General features: G+C 44.2%; 2 protein-coding genes across 2 annotated transcripts in view; one reads left to right on the forward strand and one right to left on the reverse strand.

The window, feature by feature from the left end:
* The window catches only part of ABCG5 (ATP binding cassette subfamily G member 5), a 35,179-nt gene extending 14,262 nt beyond the window's left edge, over positions 1 to 20,917 (reverse strand). Inside the window, exons 1-10 of the mRNA XM_061432213.1 lie at positions 20,762 to 20,917; positions 19,967 to 20,088; positions 10,892 to 11,028; positions 10,702 to 10,800; positions 6,085 to 6,217; positions 4,213 to 4,352; positions 3,098 to 3,227; positions 2,418 to 2,631; positions 2,130 to 2,335; positions 1,164 to 1,302 (exon numbers count right to left, since the gene is read on the reverse strand). Coding sequence (XP_061288197.1) covers positions 1,164 to 1,302; positions 2,130 to 2,335; positions 2,418 to 2,631; positions 3,098 to 3,227; positions 4,213 to 4,352; positions 6,085 to 6,217; positions 10,702 to 10,800; positions 10,892 to 11,028; positions 19,967 to 20,088; positions 20,762 to 20,898 — 1,457 coding nt within the window. The 5' untranslated portion in view covers positions 20,899 to 20,917. The remainder of the gene's footprint in view (positions 1 to 1,163; positions 1,303 to 2,129; positions 2,336 to 2,417; positions 2,632 to 3,097; positions 3,228 to 4,212; positions 4,353 to 6,084; positions 6,218 to 10,701; positions 10,801 to 10,891; positions 11,029 to 19,966; positions 20,089 to 20,761) is intronic.
* The window catches only part of PLEKHH2 (pleckstrin homology, MyTH4 and FERM domain containing H2), a 524,875-nt gene that overhangs the window by 168,499 nt on the left and 335,412 nt on the right, over positions 1 to 20,964 (forward strand). The gene's annotated exons all lie outside the window — the stretch shown is intronic.

A 20,964-nucleotide genomic window follows, 5' to 3' on the forward strand; every position in this document is an offset into this window, starting at 1 on the left:
GTTGGTTCCGATCAGATTTTGCTACTGAGTGAGTTCAGGTCTGATATGCTGCTAAGAGTCAAAAAAACTCCAGCTTTCAGTCCCCACAAAGAGTCAGACGTGACTGAGGATGCACACATGGGTTGGGCCTGTAGTTTACATCACAGATCAGAGATTCAGCGTGTTCCTGAGTGTCAGAGGATAAAGAGGCCTCATCAGGACCAGCAAGGAGGGCCACGAGGTCCCTGCCACACCCTGGCCGTGAGAGTCTACCCTCCTGCTCACCAGAACCAGCAGTTTTGCCTCTGTCCACCCCCCAGGTTGACACCGACATCTAAGAGCCTGCAGCAAGCCTTTTCAACTCCTCATCTTAGAGCTCAAACTAACCAGGCTGTTGCTTACCTTCTACCTGTATTTCACTTGATTCATAGTAATTATTCACATGGCATATCATGGGTGTCTCTACTAATAGGAGCACAGCACAGGAATGCAGCGGCCTGAAGAAAGACAATGTCTCCAGGACCGCCTGAAGCCCTCTCTTGGGATGACAAGCTGAGCACCTTTCATTGCTGGAGTCACAGAATACCACGTGATTCCCCCATCTTAGGGGAAAGCCACAGGGATTAAGGAAGATACATCTCTCTGTCACACCAAATCAACAAATGACTCTCTACATACTTTCAGATTACATCTGTTAAAAGTTCTATGAAATAAAAAGCATCATCTACAAACCATCCATCAAAAGCATCAGGGATGCTTCATGGTTTTTCGAAGCCCTCTTCCCATAGTCACTCTTGATTCCTCAAGCCCCCATCACCCCCAACCAACTGCGATGCCCCAGGTCTGTCACTGAAATCTCAGGCAGCATTGCTGCTCCAGCTCACAGCGGCCTGGGCAACCTGGTCCCAGCTACTCCCGAGCCCTCTGCTTGGGTCAGTGAATGTGGGACAGGCTATTCCCTGGTATGTGTAGTCTTGCTGGTCTGCTCTCAGATCCCATGTGGCCCCAGTGGGGTTCTTGCATTTGCCCTGAAGGACGGAACGTTGTACAAGACTTTGGTGGGCAAAGACAGACCCTCCAGGACGGAGAGCGGTTTATCCCTGGCCTCTCGCTCCACTGGTCCCACTGGCCACGGGAGGCATGACCTGGGAGAACCGAAGGCCTCAGGACACCCTCTTCCTTACCAGTAGCACACACTGCAGCATACGAGGGTGGCAGTGACGCTGAAGGGAAGCACGTGCAGCATGTAGGCCAGTAGCATCTGCCACTTGTGGTACAGGCCATCCTGGCTCTCCTGGTCACTGACGGCACGCAGCACAGGAACTGGGCACAGAAGGCAGGTTTCAGAAGAGCCGGTCACCACACAGCTGGTGGAGGGAGCGTGGAAGGGCAGGGGACGGTGCTAGCCCAGGCTGAACTTGAGGTCTATCAGCACTGGGTGGTGAGGACCAGCTGAGGCCCCCCAGTGATGGAGAGAAGGGACTGCCATCCATAGAGCTATGGACACCCCTCTCCCCCGGAAACATACATTCTATGCGAACTATAGTAGGATTACAGTAAGATCATTTATTTCCGTGTCTCTAAAGTAGAGGAGGGGCGTCACCAATTCAAAAATACACATGCAAAAGAGACACTAATGAGTGACGTGAGGCACTGTGTCCTCTTTTTGTGCAGGGCCTTGGCACAGAACATCAAGAACCTAGGTATTGCTTCTGGGCTCCCACTGAGTTTGAAAACCATATGCTGGCTGTCCTAAATTAGGCTCCATAAAGCACGTTAACAGTGCAAAGTTGGCCAGGCATCCTGGCCCCGGTGAGCTGCGCTTCCTCATGGCTAAGATTGGATACCAGGGCTGACCTAAAACCACCACCATCAGGTGCCCCATCAACTCCTCATAACTTCCTGTTTCACCTGGATCCTCAGAAACCCTCAAGGAGATCCACATGGTGACCTAATTCTCACTGAGGTGTTAGCAATTCACAAGTTACCTTTTCCCAGAGAAAGAACCTGGAGAGGGCCAGGTTGAGCTCAGAGGAATACCCTTATGTTGGTGCAGTCTCGCAAGATGTCAGCTGGAGAAAGGAGATATTCAGGGAGAGAGAAGCCCCCACGTGCACTCTGGGGGCACGCCTCCTGGGCAAGGCACTCACACAGGGTCACAGCATTGAGCATGCCTGTGTACGGCATGGCACCCACAAACTGGTACAGGAGACCCACACGATCCTGGACGGCACCCTTCAGCACATCCTTCCCCAGTCGTAGAAGGAAGAAAATGACGAATAGACCCATGATCAGATTCTGAGTAAGACGCATCGTCACCGCCAGCTTATTTCTCAGTAAGTTTCTCATCACTCTCCTGAAAGCCAAACAACTCTGTTTCAATTGCTTTTCTTTTACGGGTGGATGTCTACCCATCTGAAACAGGGTGAGGCTCTTACCTCAAGAGAACACACAGTTTAGAGAGGGCTCCAGGAGAATCTCTGGTTTTGAAAGGAATCTTTGGTAATGTTTTCAGATGTTTTGTTCTTTCAATAGCCTCCATGGTTTTGTGATACATTGCTGATTCTCTGTAGGCAACTTCAATCATCTGGACTCTTCTGTAGGTTTCTATTTCTCGTTCTTTGCTTTGGGTATCCACTGATGTCAGGTCCACTGAAATTTTTTTGCCACACAAAAAAACACGTGCTTTTAAATGCATATATATACATAATGGCTAATGCATGTTTCATCATTGATTTAGGAGTTCTAGCCATAATACTTAATCTCATCAAAATAATACCTGTTGTTAATGCCCATCTATAAAAATCTTTTTCAATATTTTAAAGCTATCAGCAGGGCCATGAGGATCCCCATAGGCCTGTCTGGGAGAATCCAGATGTTCAGTTAGTTTTCCTTTGATCAAGTAGAAGGGCACCATTTCAAGAGAGATCCCCCACCTCATTCTGACAGGTCATCTATGGCAAGTTAATTGACTCGACCAAATTAATATTTTGAAGAGTAAAAACGCCAGAACAAAGGCAGAAATAAAATCCACTTGTACAGGTGTCATTTAAGCAGGAAGATGAGATGAGAAGGTTTTAAAAACATTTATGATCAGGAATGTGAAAGAAAAACTTACTATAAAAATCAAAAGGGTTTGAATGTTCAGGACAAGGGTAACCACAGCCACTGAAGAAATCAAGCATTTCCACCGGTGTCCCACAGAAAACCAGCTCTCCGCAGCTCAGGATGGCGATTTTGTCAAAGAGCTGATTGAACGACAGACAGTCTCAGTGTGTAATCAGGTAACTTCATCCTTATGGAAAACAAGCCTCAAGCAGTCAGTCCTCTGAGTGTCTCAGCCATTCATGAGTACTCTTACTGCAGCCATCGGAGCCACTCAAAATGCATCCCTACTCTTTCCAGCCTGGCTTGCCACTGTGGATCCTGCAGCCTCCCAGCTTGCACCCAGCATCATGTCTAGGATAGAAAGCAATTCATGGACCTGGCCAGACAACCAGGGTTTGAGTCCCAACCGTGCCCCTAAGTGAGAGACCTTGGACAAAGTTTTTTTTTAAATCTCAGATCTTCATCTATAAAAGTCAAATAAGAGCTCCCTAAAAGGATCCTGAGAGATTAAGGTGAGATTTTTGGATAGGAAATCTGTATGATTTAGAGGAAAAACACAGACTTGAAAGCCAACTATTAGTAGAACACGAAGGCCAGTTCCAGCTTTTTATTAACTGTGATGTTGGCTCCATTATGTATCATTTCTAAGTCTCACTCTTTCCCTCTGTAAAGTGAAAATACTGGTATCCACCTCAAAGGGTTGTGGTGTGGATTAAATGAGCTAGTGCATAGAAGTGTCTGGAACATGGTAGTTGTTTCAGCACCTTATGGTAGGTGCCAACCTCTGCCCTTCCCAAATCCAGAGCTATTGGCTTCAGTTGCTCTGGTTTAGTTAGATCCCTGCTAGTGGTAAAGAACCTGCCTGCCAATGAAGGTAGATGTAAGAGACACAGGTTCGATCCCTGGGTTGGGAAGATCTCCTGGAGGAGGGAACAGCAACACACTCCAGTATACTTGCCTGGAGAATCCCATGGACAGAGGAGCTTGGCGGGCTACAGTCCATGGGGTTGCAAAGAGTTGGACACGACTGAAGTGACTTAGCACACACGCATGCAGGTAGATCTCAGCCCAGCACACATATACCCACCCCTGACAAGTTGAGCTGGAACGAGACATCGCCCTCACCTGGAAGAGCTCAGAGCGGGGCTGGTGGATGGTGAGGATCACAATGCGGTCCCTGCGAGCCAGCTCTGCTAGGAGGACGACGATCTGATTTGCAGTCATGCAGTCCAGACCTGTGGTTGGCTCATCAAACAGCATGACCTCTGCAGGCAAAGAAAGGCCAAGCATCTCAGTCACTGCCAAGCCTGCATTCTGTGCTCTAGATTCAGAAAGTTGAATAGTTTCTTACTGAGCTGTCTTGTCCCATCCAAACAAATGCAGCCAGAGCCCAAGAGAAAACAACTGATCTGGGAGGGCCCAGCTCCCAACTCCTGAGCACATTTCAGCCTCAGTCCTTGCAGGGACAAGGCAGCAACCAGATCAGTCCTCTCACATGGTACTATGGACCATTTTGGCTCCATCTGAGGTTAGGGTACCCCAGAAACCATAGACGGCAGCCCACCAGGCTCCCCTTATCCCTGGGATTCTCCAGGCAATAACACTGGAGTGGGTTGCCATTTCCTTCTCCAGTGCATGAAAGCGAAAAGTGAAAGTGAAGTCGCTCAGTCGTGTCTGACTTTTTGTGACCCTATAGACTGCAGCCCACCAGGCTCCTCCGTCCATGGGATTTTCCAGGCAAGAGTACTGGAGTGGGGTGCCATTGCCTTCTCTGAAAGGCTGAGAAGAGGCTGGTTAAAAGAACAAAATCTCAAAATTATAGTAAGTAAAGTCAGTCAGAGGAAGACAGATACTATGCAGTAGCACTTATATGTGGAATCTAAAATATGACACAAATGCATTAATCTACGAAACAGACCCACAGATACAGAGAACAGACCGGTGGTTGCCAAGGGGGGGAGGGATGTAGGAAGGGATGGATTGGGAGTTTGGGATTAGCAGATGCAAAGTATTATATATAGCATGGATAAACAAGGTCCACCTGTATAATACAGGGAACTGTATTCAATATCCTGTGATAAATCATAATGGAAAAGAATACAAAGAAGAATGTATATATGTAATACTGAACCATTTTGAGGTACAGCATAAATTAACATTGTAAAGCAACTATATTCGAATAAAATAAATTTTAAAAAAGACACAATCTCACTTCATGTCTGCTGCTGCTAAGTCACTTCAGTCGTGTCCGACTCTGCACTTTCCAATACCAACTGGGTTTTCGCACTGCAAAAAAACTCTGACCCACGAAACAAAGTCCAAGATGGGGCAGGGATTTGAGTTCTTTAGAGGGTTTAACTGTAGCTTATTTCTACCCAAGAAGTATGGGGGCTCTTAAGAACATCCCTCTTATTTGCTCTGAAGAGCAGGCAGTCTTGATCTACCCCAATGCAAAGAAAGTATGCAGATCTATTATGTCTTCTTCCAAGTGCACAGAAGTGACAGTTTCCCCAGGTATTGGGGAAAATGACCAAGGCAGGAAGGAAAGATGGCCACCTCATCTTGGTGGCCCTTCCTCCAGTATACATACTTTCTCATATATCACTCAAAGTTCTGTTTTAATTCCTACCATTTCATAAATACTTCTAGTCATACCCAAACTCACTGCCTCTCCAGAGCAGACAGAGTGGCACTACCCTAGTAAGAAGCGAGGATGGATAGCGCAGGGTCCATATTCAAGGAAGACCTTAACTGAACATCAACACAGAAGCAGTGCTTCCAAGTCTATGAGCTGTTTTATACTTGGATGATGGAATCACCTTAGGAACTATATAGCATTTCCAAAGAAACTGGCTCCCCACTTTGAAAAACCTCAGTGGCTTCAGTTCAACACAACCCACTTTCCAAATGGAAACTTGTGAAGAAAGGGCTGAAAATGTCTGTAGACATGTGAAAGATGCCAGGCAGCAGCCAGTAGCAGTTCTGGGTCCCACTTACTGGGATCCTGGAGGAGCTGGGCTGCAATGGAGACTCGGCGCCTCTCGCCATGGGAAATGCCCCCAAAGCTGTAGTTGCCAATCAGTTGATCTGCCACGTGGCTCAAACTCAGCTCCGTCATGACTGCCTCCACCTGTAAGACACAATGTCCAGGAAGGCTGGTCACTGCTGGGTTGCTGTTCCAATTCATAGGCTGAAGATGGCAGGGGAGAGGCAACACACTTCTCTTGAGTGCTTGGGCCACTTTTAGACTCACCACATCCTAGGAAAAGCACCCTTAATACAGAAGAATCCAATTTGGTTTAAATCACAATGGGTTTCCCTGGTGGCTCATTGGTAAAGAATTCACCTGCCAAGCAGGAGACATGGGTTCAATCCCTGAGTTGGGAAGATCCCCTGGAGAAGGAAATGGCAACCCACTCCAGTATCCTTGCCTTGGAAATCCCATGGACAGAGAAGCCTGGTAAGCTACAGTCCATGGGATCTCAAAGAGTCAGACACGACTTACCAACTAAACAACAACAAATTGGATTAAAATAAATAATATGAATTTGTTTTCCCTGAAAGACCTTAGAGCAACAAAAACTGCTTCTACTAGTTTCAGGGAAATTCAGTAGGAAGCAATGGAGATTTTGTTGAACTCCTGTTTTCAGATGCTACAGTTAGTCCAGCCCGTAAGAAAACTCCCAAAGGCGTAGTTACGATATAGCTTAATTTTTTAATCTTTGGTTTTTGAAACTTTATTATAATAAATGTTTCATATGTTTAAGAAAAGATTCAATTTCGTTTGAACTAAACCTCACTTTTCCTCTGTAACCCAAATAAGTCCTGGAGTCCCATGTGATCCAATCTCACTGTGGTTTTGGATCAAATATAATCCAGCTATCAAAAATAATTAAAAACAAAGCCAATCTTTATTTGAATCTCTTTAAGGACTTCAAAAGGGACCTAGTTTATAATCTGCAGCCACAAGGACTTTAAAAGGGACCTAGTTTATAATCTCCAGCCACACTTTAAAAAATTCCTTTTTCCCAATTCTTGTCACCCTGCTTATCTTATATCCTACAGCTCCCTGAAACCCTCTCCTTATTCAACTCAAAACAATAACCAGTAAAAAAAATTCTTTACTGACTCTCAAATCAAGAAGGTTGACCTTTTCCTTCCCTTTCCCTCTTTTCTTCCTCAGCTTATCCCTTCTCCAGAGACCCTTCAAAAATCTCTATTTCTGGCTCCCCCTTGATTGAGTACCCTTCTCTGTATTAGACCCTGGGGAAAGCAGATAGAAAGAGACTGAGACTACTTATATATAAGGCAATGAGTTTTGTTCCCATATATCTCTAATGAGATTGTGTTTCTTTTACAATGAAAAAATAAACAAAATACCACATTAAAAAATAACAACAACAAACTAAACTGGAGTAAGGGAGGGAATAACTTATGGAACAAAGTTCCAGAGGATACAGGGAGTCGGAGCAATGCACGAAGCTTTCACCAAAAGACAAGACACATCTGAAACAGATACAAAGGAATAATGAGGTGGTTAAAAATGCGTAAGTAAGCCAGAATGATCTATACTGGAAAAAAGAAGGTGTTTTCTTGCCATCAGAGTGGAAGGATCCTGGAACTGAGTTTCACTTGACATGGCAGGGTTTACATGTGCACCAGCCAGGGCAAATTTCTGAGCATCACTTTCATCTGCTCTGCAACAGCAAGAAAGGAGTAAAGCTTGCCCCTCCTGGCTCAGAAGGGATGGAGAGAGGAGACATTTACTAAATCTGTTTCATATGTCTCTGGCTAGAAGCCTCTCCCATGTTTTGCAAACTGCACTGAGAACAGAATAATTCTCAGAGTCTTGGAAGGGACCACGAGGATCATTGGGCTCATCAATCCTCTCCGTGCTATGTGACTTCACATAAACTGATTCATTCTTCGTATCAGCTCCAGGAAAGATGCATCATTACTCTATTACAGGGAAGAAAAGTCCATAGACTGCCAAAGGTCACAGCATTAACAAATGGCAGAGCTGGGACTGAGAGCAAGCCATGTGGCTTCTCAAGTGGTCCAAGAAGTACAAGGGCAGCAGAGTCTGCCCACATCAATCACGGCTTTAAGCTTGGATTCGCAGAGGACAGAGGCAGATCTGTTGCACTTTCTGCTCTGTCTAGCCAAAGCTATGGTTTTTCCAGTGGTCATGTATGGATGTGAGAGTTGGACTATAAAGAAAGCTGAGCACCGAAGAATTGATCTTTTGAACAGCGGTGTTGGAGAAGACTCTTGAGAGTCCCTTGGACTGCAAGGAGATCAAACCAGTCAATGCTAATGGAAATCAGTCCTGAATATTCACTGGAAGGACTAATGCTGAAGCTGAAACTCCAATACTTGGGCCACCTGATGCGAAGAACTGACTCATTGGAAAAGACCCTGATGCTGGGAAAGATTGAAGGCAGGAGGAGAAGGGGATGACTGATGATGAGATGGTTGAGTGGCATCACCAACTTGATGGACATGAGTTTGAGCAAGCTCTGGGAGTTGGTGATGGACAGGGAAGCCTGGCATGTTGCAGTCCATGGGGTCGCAAAAGTTGGACACGACTGAGTGACTGAACTGACTGACTGCTCTGTTTATCATAGATACTTCCTTCTCCCTAAACTACTTTGTCAGGATTTTACATCCTGTAGACTGTATCTGCTCAGAAAGTACCCTCAAGCAGGGAGAATAATATGATAGGAAATTCTGAAGGACATTTAGGGGCTGCAAGTGCCAGGAAGAGGGACCATTCACAGGAAGTGAATTTGCCATCGACCAATTTCGGATACCCTTGAATTTTCTGAGTATTTGTGCAAATATATGCATTTTCAGGATGGAAAGCTCCGTGGCTTTTTCAGATTCTCTCCCTGGGGTATGTGATGTAAATGGATCACCATCTCAAAAGAACCTGCTTATGACTTCCTTTCTCCAACTCAAATACCAATGAGATCTTCTCCTACCCATTTTAGAGAAAAAAATACTAAAGCAGGGAGACAAGCCTGCAGAGGGCTCATCTGCCACTGTCAGGGGGGGCTAAGTCATGGGAACATGCCTGTACCTCCCTGTGGAATGAACTCTAACCTCCATCTTTTCAGACCACAGTGGGGCCCAGGGAGGCATGATGGAGCCAGAGAACCTGGTTCGTGTCCCAGTTCTGCCAGTCTGAGGTGCTGGATCTCAGTCTCCTTGGGGATCAGTTTCTTGAGCTTAAAGACAGAAGTAATGCCTCCTTCATAGAGCTGATGCCAGAATGAAATCAGATACTGTGTGTGAACAAGGTCTGATGGATGTCAGCCAAGGGTGAGAGTACAGAGTATAAGATGGGAGAATTGCAGGAACTTTACAATGCCTTCTGAGCACTCCAATGTTCCAGGGAGGAACAGGGCTAGCCCTCACTCTGTGGGGCTGATGGCTCTTCTTGAAGGTTCCTCTGGTGTGAAAGCTATGCGCCAGGACATCCAGGACAGTGTGTCTTCTGACTGTGAAACAGAAGAATGCCCTTTCCTGACCCAGCATTATAACAGCAGGCCTGCTGGTACTCCAGACACCATTCAGACCTAGCTCCACTCGCCACGCCCTGTCTGAGAGTCCAGCACTTGGGTCAAGAGGAGTAACTCCCTGACGACAGGTTCAAAGGGGTCTGATAAAAATGGAGTGACTGCTGCCCCTTCAGCTGAGATGGAGAATCCCTCAGAGCCTCAGTGGCATTGAAGAAAGACCAGCTTTGGCCACTGAAGTGCAGATGTAATGTGTGTGCCCAGGAGGAACCTCATTGAACCTCAGGGTGGTGAAGTCTCTGAGGCAGATGTCATGGGTAGGAACCTCTTTCCCAGGGAACTGTGCCTGCTCTGCAGGTGGTACACGGGTCTGTTCTTGGTTCCCTGTGTGTTTCCAGTCCAGACAGAAATGAGACAATATTTTTAGGTGAGGTCCCTGCAAGTTTACCTACAACTACTTCCAAACTGGGTCCACTTAAGGAAACATTGGAACCTAGGAAGAGCTGACAATTCACCAGCTGAATCCAGTTTAGATGAAGCACATTCAAGATGTCTCAAAGAAAGCTGAGAAAAATCTCAACAGGACTGCAGGGCAGTGAATGAGGAAAACAATCATATCCATTCAAATAGAGAGCTCCCAGGACAGCACCATCCAATAAAAATATAATGCAAGCCACACTCAGAATTTAAACATTTTACTGGCCATATTTAGACAGTGAAAATAAACAAGAGAAATGAATTTTAAGTGGTATAATTTCTTTATCCCTATACAACCAAAACAATACCACTGTGACCAATATTCAACATTTTAAAAATTACTAATGAGATATTTTATGCTCTGTGATTCCAGACTAATTTTCTAAAATCTGGTGTATATTTTACACTCATAGCACATCTCAATTAGGTCTAGTCATGTTTCAAGTCTCCCAAAGCCACATGACTAAAGCCACATTTCAAGTGCCACATTTGAAGCCCCATTAAGTGCCCCAAAGCCATAGTGGACAGAGCAGCTCTAGACTCTTAGTGAAGACTGATGGGGAGGAACGGGCAAATGGAGGGACGAGGGGGTATGAGGCCACAGTGAGGCACCCACCTTCTTCTGGAAGAAGCTCTGGGAACCGCGGCGGATGGCCAGGAGCGCCGTGTAGTTCAGCGTCTCGCGGACGGTGAGGTTGCTCAGCAGAGTGTCGCTCTGCGGCGAGGGACCTGTCAGCATCTTCCAAGGTGCCCCCCCCCACCCCCGCCACCTCCCAACTCCTGTGGGCGGGCCAGGATGCGGGCACCTGCAGGACGTAGGAGAAGCAGTCCTGGAACTGCTCCCTGTGCAGCTCCTGGCCGTTCACGAACACCTCCCCAAGCAAGGTCCCTGTGCGCCGCAGCCTTCCGGACATGGCGTCCAGCAGCGTGGTTTTCCCTGAGCCTGGGAGGCGACAAGAGAGGGCCTGGAGGAGGCCATGCACGAGGCCTCACAGGAACTTCCCAAGACCCTCGGTGAACCCGTTGTCCGGCCCTGACTTGCTCTCCCTTTGGCTTCATGGGCCAGACTCCTGGCTGGAATGAGCCCTTCCAGCTTGTCCCCTTTCAATGAGAGGGGATGAGCTGTTTCTCTCCTCCAGGTCTGAGCTGGAGGAGCTCTGTCTGCCCCTTTATTCTCTTTTAAAGCTGCTTGAGGCTGAAAAAGAAAACACAGGATCAGACTCAAATGAAAACCATGGCTCTTGGAAGCATTTGGATTCTAGGGCATTTGAATTTCTTTTTGTTTGTGACTCCCTGGGATCCTCTGCTGGTTCCTGGATGTAAAGGACTTGGCCCAGAGCCTCGCTAGTGTGGTTGAGTACCAGCAGCATCAGCACCATCTGAGAGCTTATCAGAAATGCAGAATCTCAGGCTCCAACTCCTAGCTCAGATTCTGCATTTTAACAAGATGCCTGGGTAGTTCTCATGCATATTGGAGTGTGAGAAGCACTAGCTTAGTGAGTCCTTCAGTAAAAACCAAGTTGGCCTCAGCCTACACTGAGAGCCTTGAGCATAATCCAGCAGGTTGTTGCTAAGAACTTTCCCACGAGATGGGATGAACTAACTTCCCTGTACCTGATTGGAAGGTGAGGTTTCTCCTGGTTTGCTTTGTCTAGGGTTAGAGTGATCTCTTAGAGTAAGACACCAGCTGGCCCTTCCCATTCTTGTTGGACACAAGCTTACATGGGCCCAGTTAATAGGGACAGGAAGAGGAGTCACCAGGCCTTTCCTGAGTAAGGCTGTTAAGAAGTTAGAATCAGTAAGAGAGGAAATTATCAGGAGGCTCTGGGCTCTCTGAGAAGATGGCAAGAGAATTCTACTGAGGATGTGATGACTTGTGCAAAACAAACGAAAGGATCTTTTGCTCAAATATTTTAAAGACACTGCTGGTTGCTTTGAGGGGTGCAAAGATGAAAAGCCAAGCTCCCGGAGCAGTGGTTTTCTTATCTGACCCACGACTGACAAAGCTCAGAATCAGCCCCAGTGTGTTCAGGTAGAGGTCAGCGTGGGGAAGGGAGCAGATTGATTGAAAAGAAACAAAATGTGACTTCACTGGGGTTGTCTTACAAAACGTGCCCTCAAGTTTCTCAGTCACAATATTAAGCTTTGTCTGTGGTTCTTCTAACTAGGAGTTCCCTCAGCCTTACATTTCTAGCATCCCGTCTCAACTCTAATAGACCCTCCAACAGCCTAAAGCCCCGATTCCAGTTCTACCACTACCTCAGAACTAGCCTTCTTGGGGCTAGTTTCTGTGTGTTGTTTGACCTCTCAGCTGCATTTGATACTGTTGCTTGCCCTTTTCTGTAAATCTCTCTCTTGGCTCGAGTGCCACCTCATCCTCTTGGCTCGAGTGCCACCTCATCCTCTTGGTTTAATCCTGTCAGTCTGGCTGCTCCTTCTCAGCCTCCAATGTGACCTTCAGGGTTCCTCTCATGTCACACATCCTCAGCGAGCAATGGTGAGCAACTACTTGCTTCTCAGCATGTGAGGGAACTGCTTCAGGTGGAGCTTCTCCAGCTCCATTCAAGCCTTCAGATGACTGCAGCCCCAGCTGACATCTGACTACAACCTCATGAGAGACTGCAGACAGAAGTATCCAACCGAGGCATACCAAATTTCTGACTTGTAGAAACACTGAGAGATAATACCTGATTTTTATTATTTTAAGTCACTTAGTTTGGGTATTTTTTAAACATGAAAATAGGTAACTAATACTGTCTTTTGTTTAAACATGTATTAAATATTTATTAACTCATTTCTGGGGGTACCAGGAGGATAACAAAGCTCAAGCATAAAAGGGTATGAGAAACTAGTATGCATACTCAGGGAAGAAAAGAAGATTGGAGTAAATTGCAAAGTTACATGGTTAATGCCTTAGGATGTGACACCAAATGTCCAGGTAACAAAAGAAAAATAGATAAACTGGACTTCATGAAAATTTTAAACCTATGTTTTTCAACAAAGACATTATTCATAGTGTATTAAGGTAGTCCACAGAATGACAGAAAAATATTTGCAGATCTTATATCTGATAAGGGATTAATATTACAGAGAGAACTTCTAAAATTCAACAACAACAAACAAACCAACCACCTGATTCAAGACTGGGTAAAGGACTTAGGGAAACAGAAATCAAAACTACTGTGAGATATCCCTTCGCACCTAATAGCTACTATCAAAACAAACAAACAAAACAGAAAATAACAAGTGTTGGCGAAGAAGTGGGAAAATTGGAATGCTTGTGCACTGTGGCTGGGAATATAAGATGGTACAGCCACTGTGGAAAACAGTATGGTGGTTTCTATAAAAACTGAAAATAGAATATGATCTAGCAATTCCACTTCTGGGTATATACCCTAAAGAACAGAAAAATGGGGTCTTGAAGAAATATTTGTACACCCTTTTTCACAGCAGCATTATTCATGATAACTAAAATGTGGAAGGAAAGTGTCCATTAATGGATGAATTGATAAGCAAACTATGGGCTGTACATATAATGGAATATTATTCAACCTTAAAAATTAAGGAGAGTCTGCAATATGCTGCAACATGGATGAACACTGCCCAGACTATGGTAACTGAAATAAGCTAGTCACAAAAAGATAAATATTGTATGATTCCACATATTTGAGGTACTTAGAGTAGTATGGGACATAAGTACACTTTCATAAGGACGGAAACTGTAGTGATGGTTGCCAGGACTGAGAGAAGGGCAGAAAGGGAGCTATTCTTTAATGGGAATATAGGTTCCATTTTACAAGATGCAAACTTGTGGGGATAGATGTCAGTGATGTTTGCACAACTCTGTGAATGCATTTAATACCACTGAACTGTATACTTAAAAATGGTTAACATGGTACACAAAAAAATCCTCAAAATGGCTTAACAACTTATGTATGAGATATGACACCATAAAATTCCTAGAAGAGAATATAGGCAAAACATTCCCTAACATAGATTATAATAATGTTTTCTTAGGTCAGTTTCCCAAGGCAAAAGAAAAGCAAAAAGAAACAAATAAACCTAATCAAACTTATAAGCTTTTTCATGGCAAAAGAAACCATAAACAAAATGAAAAGACAATCTATTGACTAGGAGAAAATATTTGCAAACATGTGACCAACCAGGGCTTAATTTCGAAAATATACAAACAGCTCATACAGCCCAATTAAAAAATATAAAAATAAAAATAAAAAATGGGTGGAATACCTAAATAAACATTTCTCCAAAGAAAACATACGGATGGCCAACAGGCACATGAAAAGATGCTCAGCATAACTAATTTCTAAAGAAATGCAACTCACAGCTACAATGAGATATCACCTCACACTAGTCAGAATGGCCATTATGAAAAAGTCTATGCAATAAATTGACGATCGAGGGCATGTGGCAAAAAGGGAACCATCCTACAATGTTGGTGGGAATGCAAATTGCTACAGCTATAACAGAAAACAGTTATGGAAGCTCATTTAAAAACTAATAACAGCTATCACAAAATCCAGCAATCCCACCCTTGGGCATATGTCCAGAAAAGATGAAAACTCTAGTTCAATAAGATATACACATCTCAGTGTTCATAGTGCACTATTTATAGTAACAAAGACATGGAAGCAACCTATGTGTCCACAGACAGATGAATTGATAAAATGAGGTATGTATACATATTGATATATGTTTGTATATATCTATGTATACACACACACAGGAATATTACTCAGCCATAAAAAAGAATGAAATAATGCCATCTGCAGCAATAGGAACTGAGAGATTATCATACTAATTAAACCAGAATTAAATACAGAATTAAGTCAGACAGAAAAAGACAAATATCATGTGATACCACTAATATGTGGAATCTTGAAAAATGATACAAGTGAACTTATTTACAAAATAGATAACAAACTCACAGACATAGAAAATTGAACTTACGGTTACCAAAGGGGAAATGGGGGTAAGGGAGGGATACATTTAGGATCTGGAATTAAACATACACTCTACTTATATAAAGTATGTAAATAACAAGAATGTACTGTATGGCATAAGAAACTATACTCAGTATCTTATACTAGCCTACAATGAAAAAGAATCTGAAAAAGAACATATATATAATTGAATCTCCTTGCTTCACACTTGAAACTAACACAACATTGTCAACTGTACTTCAATAAAAAATTGACAAATAAAATGGTTAAAATGGAAAAGTTTATATTACGCATATTTTACCACAATAAAGAAAAGGAAAAAAAATAAAGGTTAATACCCTACAGGGCAATAAAACCATGACCTTCGGGATTATCTCTTCTAGAAGGACAAAAGTCATCTGTAACTAGACTTCTGCAAAGGAGCATGCAGCCTAGAGTCTAAGAATTACATGATAGATAATAATGAGTTCAATAAAATTACCTTCCCCCAGAGAGTGGCTGACTATAGGCAGGCTTGCATTAGACCATTCTCTAGTGAGACTGTGAACACCTAAGTCATCTTCTGCCTCACTAGTAAAGATTTGATAAAAATACCGCTTTAGATAAGACACCAATGAAATCATGTTATGAAACACTAAAAGTAATTCATAGAATTAATTCATTTGCTTAATCATTTATTCAGCAAATGCTTATTAAACACCTACTATGTGGCAAGCCCTGTCCTAGATATTGAGGATCCATCAGGGAAAAAAAAAAAGACCAAGCTCCCACCCTCATGGAACTTGAAGTCTACCAAGAATTCATGTTCAGTACAAAAGGATCAACAGTCATAAAACCATGGTAAGCAATCATCAGAAACCAGCCCGTGAGCCCCTGGAACAGGGGGCCCCACCCTGTTCTGCTGAGATGTGTATGAAGCATGATACTGGCCTGTGGGACACATTTCCAAGAAGTGGGTTCAATCCTTGTTGTGCTACATGCCACCCCTTTTATCCTACACAGAGAAGGCAGCAAGTGACACAATATTATGGGAATAACTCAGCTTTTCTCTTTAAAGAAGTATAATTATCAAAAGGAAAATTAGGATGACCCTGGGTATTATGGTACATGCACACAATTAGAAATGGTTAAAAATTGAAAAAAGAAAATGAAAGGAGGGACTTTCCTAGTGGTTCAGTAGTTAGGACTCTGCATTTTTCAATGCTGAGGGCACGGGTTCAATCCCTCATGGGGAACTAAGATCCCATGAGTTCTGTGGCATGGACCAAGAAAAAACAAAATGAAAGGAAATCTCAGGAAAGTGTAACCCTTCTCATCAATGAATTCCTTTTCACCTCATCTTAACAGCACTCCTGCCACCATCCAGTTGTTCTCCCCACCCCTTGACTGTAGCAGGAGAGTGGCTGTGGATGTAACCCCCCGAGTCGAAAGAGGCTGACCACGCTTAACTTCTATCACAGAATTACACTGCCCACCTCTATCGAAAAGAGCAATGCCAAGTGGAGAGTAGCTGAAAGTGTCAACAATTTGCAAGCAAGAACCCAATCAAAACAGGGTCCTGGGAAGCAAATTTGTCAGAATGTTTCAACCTTAAAATGTGCAGTGTAGTGGACCCTGTGATGTGCCACATGGATGCCCTCTTCAGGGCCAACACACCCTTTCCCCCACAGCTGTGCATCCTCAGCTGTGACCCTCACAGAGTGTTGCCCCAGCCCCAAAGGGCTACACCCTCCCCTGCAATGACTGGCTGATGCAGGGAAAGAGGAGGGGAAGAAGAAGGTAGAGAACAGGCATGCAAATAGCCTCAGTGGAATCTGTAATATTTAGGGTGTTGTTTTTTTCCAAAAAAAAAAAATGATCTGAAGTAAATATGGTATAAAGTTAAGATTTCATAAAGCTAGTTGTTAAGACAGGAATATTGTTAACTATCTTGTCTGTGTGTTTAAGTGAAGTGAGTGAAAGTCGCTCAGTCATGTCTGACTCTTTGCAACCCCATGGAATAGTCTAATAGAATTCTCCAGGCCAGAATACTGGAGTGGGTAGCCTTTCCCCTCTCCAGGGGATCTCCCCAATCTGTGTGTTTAAAATACATCATAATTTTTAAAAGACCAGTACACATGGGGGGTAAACGGCATCCTTGTGCTTATTCAATTCCTATTCCCGTCTCCAGGAAGGGAAACTGGGTTTACTGCGCACCTCTATATACCAAGCACTATGTTAGGTGCTTTTCTCTGAAACAGGAATTAACTTACATGTTCAGCAGGATGTCATCTTTTTCAAGGATCTTTCAAAAGATTCTTTAAACCTTTAGATGGTTCTCTGAAGACCTATAAGACCTTCTAGAACTAACACCAAAAAAAGATGTCCTTTTCATCACAGAAGATTGGAATGCAAAATTAGAAAGTCAGGAGATACCTGGAGTAAGAGGCAAGTTTGGCCTTGGAGTACAAAATGAAGCAGGGCAAAGGCTAACAGAGTTTTGCAAAGAGAATGAAATGATCATACCAAACACCCTCTTCCAACAACACAAAAGATGACTCTACACGTGGACACCACCAGATGGTCAATACTGAAATCAGACTGATTATATTCTTTGTTTGTAGCCAAAGATGGAAAAGCTCCTTACAGTCAGCAAAAATAAGACCAGGAGCTGATTGTGGCTGAGATCATGAGTTCCTAATTGCAAAATTCAGGCTTAAAGAAAGTAGGGAGAAACACTAGACCATTATTAAGGTATGACTAAAATCAAATCCCTTATGATCATACAGTGGAAGTGACAAATAGATTCAAGGGATTAGATCTGGTAGACAGAGTGCCTGATGAACTACGGACGGAGATTCATAACATTGTACAGGAGTTGGTGACCAAAACCACCTCCAAGAAAAAGAAATGCAAGAAGGCAAAGTGGTTGTCTGAGGAGGCCTTACAAAGAGCTAAAAAAGAAGAGAAGGGAAAAGCAAAGGAGAAAGGGAAAGATATACCCAACTGAATGCAGAGTTCCAGAGAATAGCAAGGAGAGATAAAAAGCCTTCTTAAGTGAACAATTCAAAGAAATAGAGGAAAACAATAGACTAGGAAAGACTAGAGATCTCTTCAAGAAAACTGGAGATACCAAGGGAACATTTCATGCAAAGATGGGCACAATAAAGGACAGAAATGGCAAGGACCTAACAGAAGCAGAAGAGATTAAGAAGGGGTGGCAAGAATACACAGAAGAACTATAAAAAGGTCTTTATGACACAGATAACCACTATGGTGTGGTCACTTACCTAGAGCCAAACATCCTTAAATGTGAAGTCATATGGGCCTTAGGAAGCAATACTACAAACCAAGCTAGTGGAGGTGATGGAATTCCAGCTGAGTTATTTCAAATTCTAAAAGATGATGCTGTTAAAGTGCTGCACAACAAACTTGGAAAACTCAGCACTAGCCATAGGACAAGAAAAGGTCAGTTTTCATTCTAATCCAAAAGAAAGGCAATGCCAAAGAATGTTCAAACTACTGCACAATTGCACTCATTTCACATTCTAGCAAGGTAATGCTTGAGAGCCTACAAGCTAGGCTTTGGCAGTATGTGAACTGAGAACTTTCAGATGTACAAGCTGGGTTTAGAAAAGTAAGAGGAACTAGAGATACAATTGCCAACATTTGTTGGGTCATACAAAAAGCAAGGGAATTCCAAAAAACATCTACTTCTGCTTCATTGACTATGCTAAAGCCTTTGACTATGTGGATCACAACAAACTATGGAAAATTCTGAAAGAGATGGGAATACCAGACCACCTTTTCCGCCTCCTGAGAAAATGTATGCAGGTCAAGAGGCAACAGTTAGAACCTTACATGGAAGAACTGGGCAATTAAAAATTGAGAAAGGAGTATATTGTCACCCTGCTTGTTTAACTTACTTGAGAGTATATCATGCAAAATGCCAGGCTGGATAACTCACAAGCTGGAATAAAGATTTCTGGGAGAAATGTCAACAACTTCAGATATGCAAATGAGACCACTCTAATGGCAGAAAGTGAAGAGAAACTAAAGAGCCTCTTGAGGAGGGTGAAAGAGAAAAGTGAGAAATCTGGCTTAAAACTCAACTTTCAAAAAACTGAGATCATGGTACCTGGTCCCATCATTTCATGGCAAATAGATGGGGAAAAATGGAAACAGTGAAAAACTTTATTTTCTTGGGCTCAAAAATCACTGCAGATGGTGACTACAGCCATGCAATTAAAAGACACTTGCTCCTTGGAAGAAAAGTTATGACAAACCTAGACAACATATTAAAAAGCAGAGACATCACTTTGCTGGCACAGGTCAAAGCTACGGTTTTTCCAGTAGTCGTGTATGGATGTGAGAGTTGGACCATAAAGAAGACTGAGGGTTGAAGAATTGATGCTTTTGAACTGTGGTGTTGGAGAAGACTCTTAAGGGTTCCTTGGACAGCAAGGAGAACAAACCAGTCTATCCTAAAGGAGATCAACTCTGAATATCCACTGAAAGGACTGAAGCTGAAGCTCCAATCCTTTGGTCACCTGATGCAAAGAGCCTACTCATTGGAAAAGACCTTGATGCTAGGAAAGACTGAGGACAGGAGGAAAAGGGGGCGATAGTGGATGAGATGGTTGGGTGGCATCACTGACTCATGAACATGAGTGTGAGCAAACTCCAGGAGATAATGAAGGAAAGGGCAGCTTGGAGTGCTGCAGTCCGTGGGATCACAAAGAGCCGGACGTGACTTAGCAACTAAACAACAACAACCAGGTTCTATTCATAGTCAGACATGCCATCAGATTTCATTCTAATGTCAGACTTCTGGCCATCCTGCTACAACTTAAACCCGTCTCCTTAGTGTGGTGTTCAAAACAAGCCAAAGCCTCTTCTGAGTCCTCATGGAAAATGTAGGGAACTCCCTCCTCAGCTTACCTGAGCTCCCTAAGATGCACATGATCTGCCCGCTCTCGACGTACAAGGAGACATCTTTGAGGATCTGCCTGGTCCACTTCTGTCGGCGAGATGCGATGTCCCACCAGGGCCCCACATGGTGGCTTTAAAGGAAACCACACAGGGGAAAGGCAGCATAGAAGATTCCAGACCCTTGTCCCCCAGCACCAGCCCCAGATCTGCCCAGCCCAAATTCTCTCTGGACAGGCTCCTAAGAGTGGCTTAGCCTCAATGTCCTCTGCAGAACGTGGCAGGTAGTGACAGAAGATCACCTCTGTAAAGACTTTTCTGGCAGCTGCTCTGAATGCCAACTCTCTTTGACTGGATGACAGATGGCAAACAGGACACTGTTTATTCCTTCAATTGACCCTGCGTTCCTTCACCTGGTTTCATTACACCTCGTATTCCCAGTAGACCCATTTCCCAAGCCCTCACCATCTGAATAGGGCAGGTTATAGACCAGGGAGCCACAAGGGGAAGGGGCAACGGGCAAAATGCAGGGACAGGAGGCAGAGCACAGCTTCCAGTCTTAGCTTCCAGTCCCGCTGTGGGACTGGAAGAGGAGGGGCCATTCACACTGGCTCCTAAGTTCCCTCCGGCAGCCCTTCCCCTCTACTCTCTCCACCTCCACCCACTAAAGACAAAGCCTGAGCCTCCATGCATGCCTCCCATTAGGTGAGGAAAGCCAGCAGAGGGCAGAGGCCCATTCCCCTCAGGCCACAGCTGCCCCTGACCACAGCTCAAAGCTCCTGGCAGATGAAAGAGGCACCTCCTTACCTGACACTGTACGAGGCATGGAAAATGCCCAGGCTGTGTCGAGGCTTTGCAGGAACCTCCTCTAGGGAGCACTGAGAGCTTCTGTTTACTTGGAGTTCTGAGGACTCCCCAAGAGTCAAAAAGGGGAGTTCGCCCATGGCCAACAAGCAGCAGAGACTGGTGGATTTTCTGGCCTGACCCTCCCTGGAGTGGCCTCCGCCAAA

The sequence above is a fragment of the Bos javanicus genome, chromosome 11, assembly GCF_032452875.1.
Source record: "Bos javanicus breed banteng chromosome 11, ARS-OSU_banteng_1.0, whole genome shotgun sequence".
In the NCBI taxonomy this organism is placed as follows: Eukaryota; Metazoa; Chordata; class Mammalia; order Artiodactyla; family Bovidae; genus Bos; species Bos javanicus.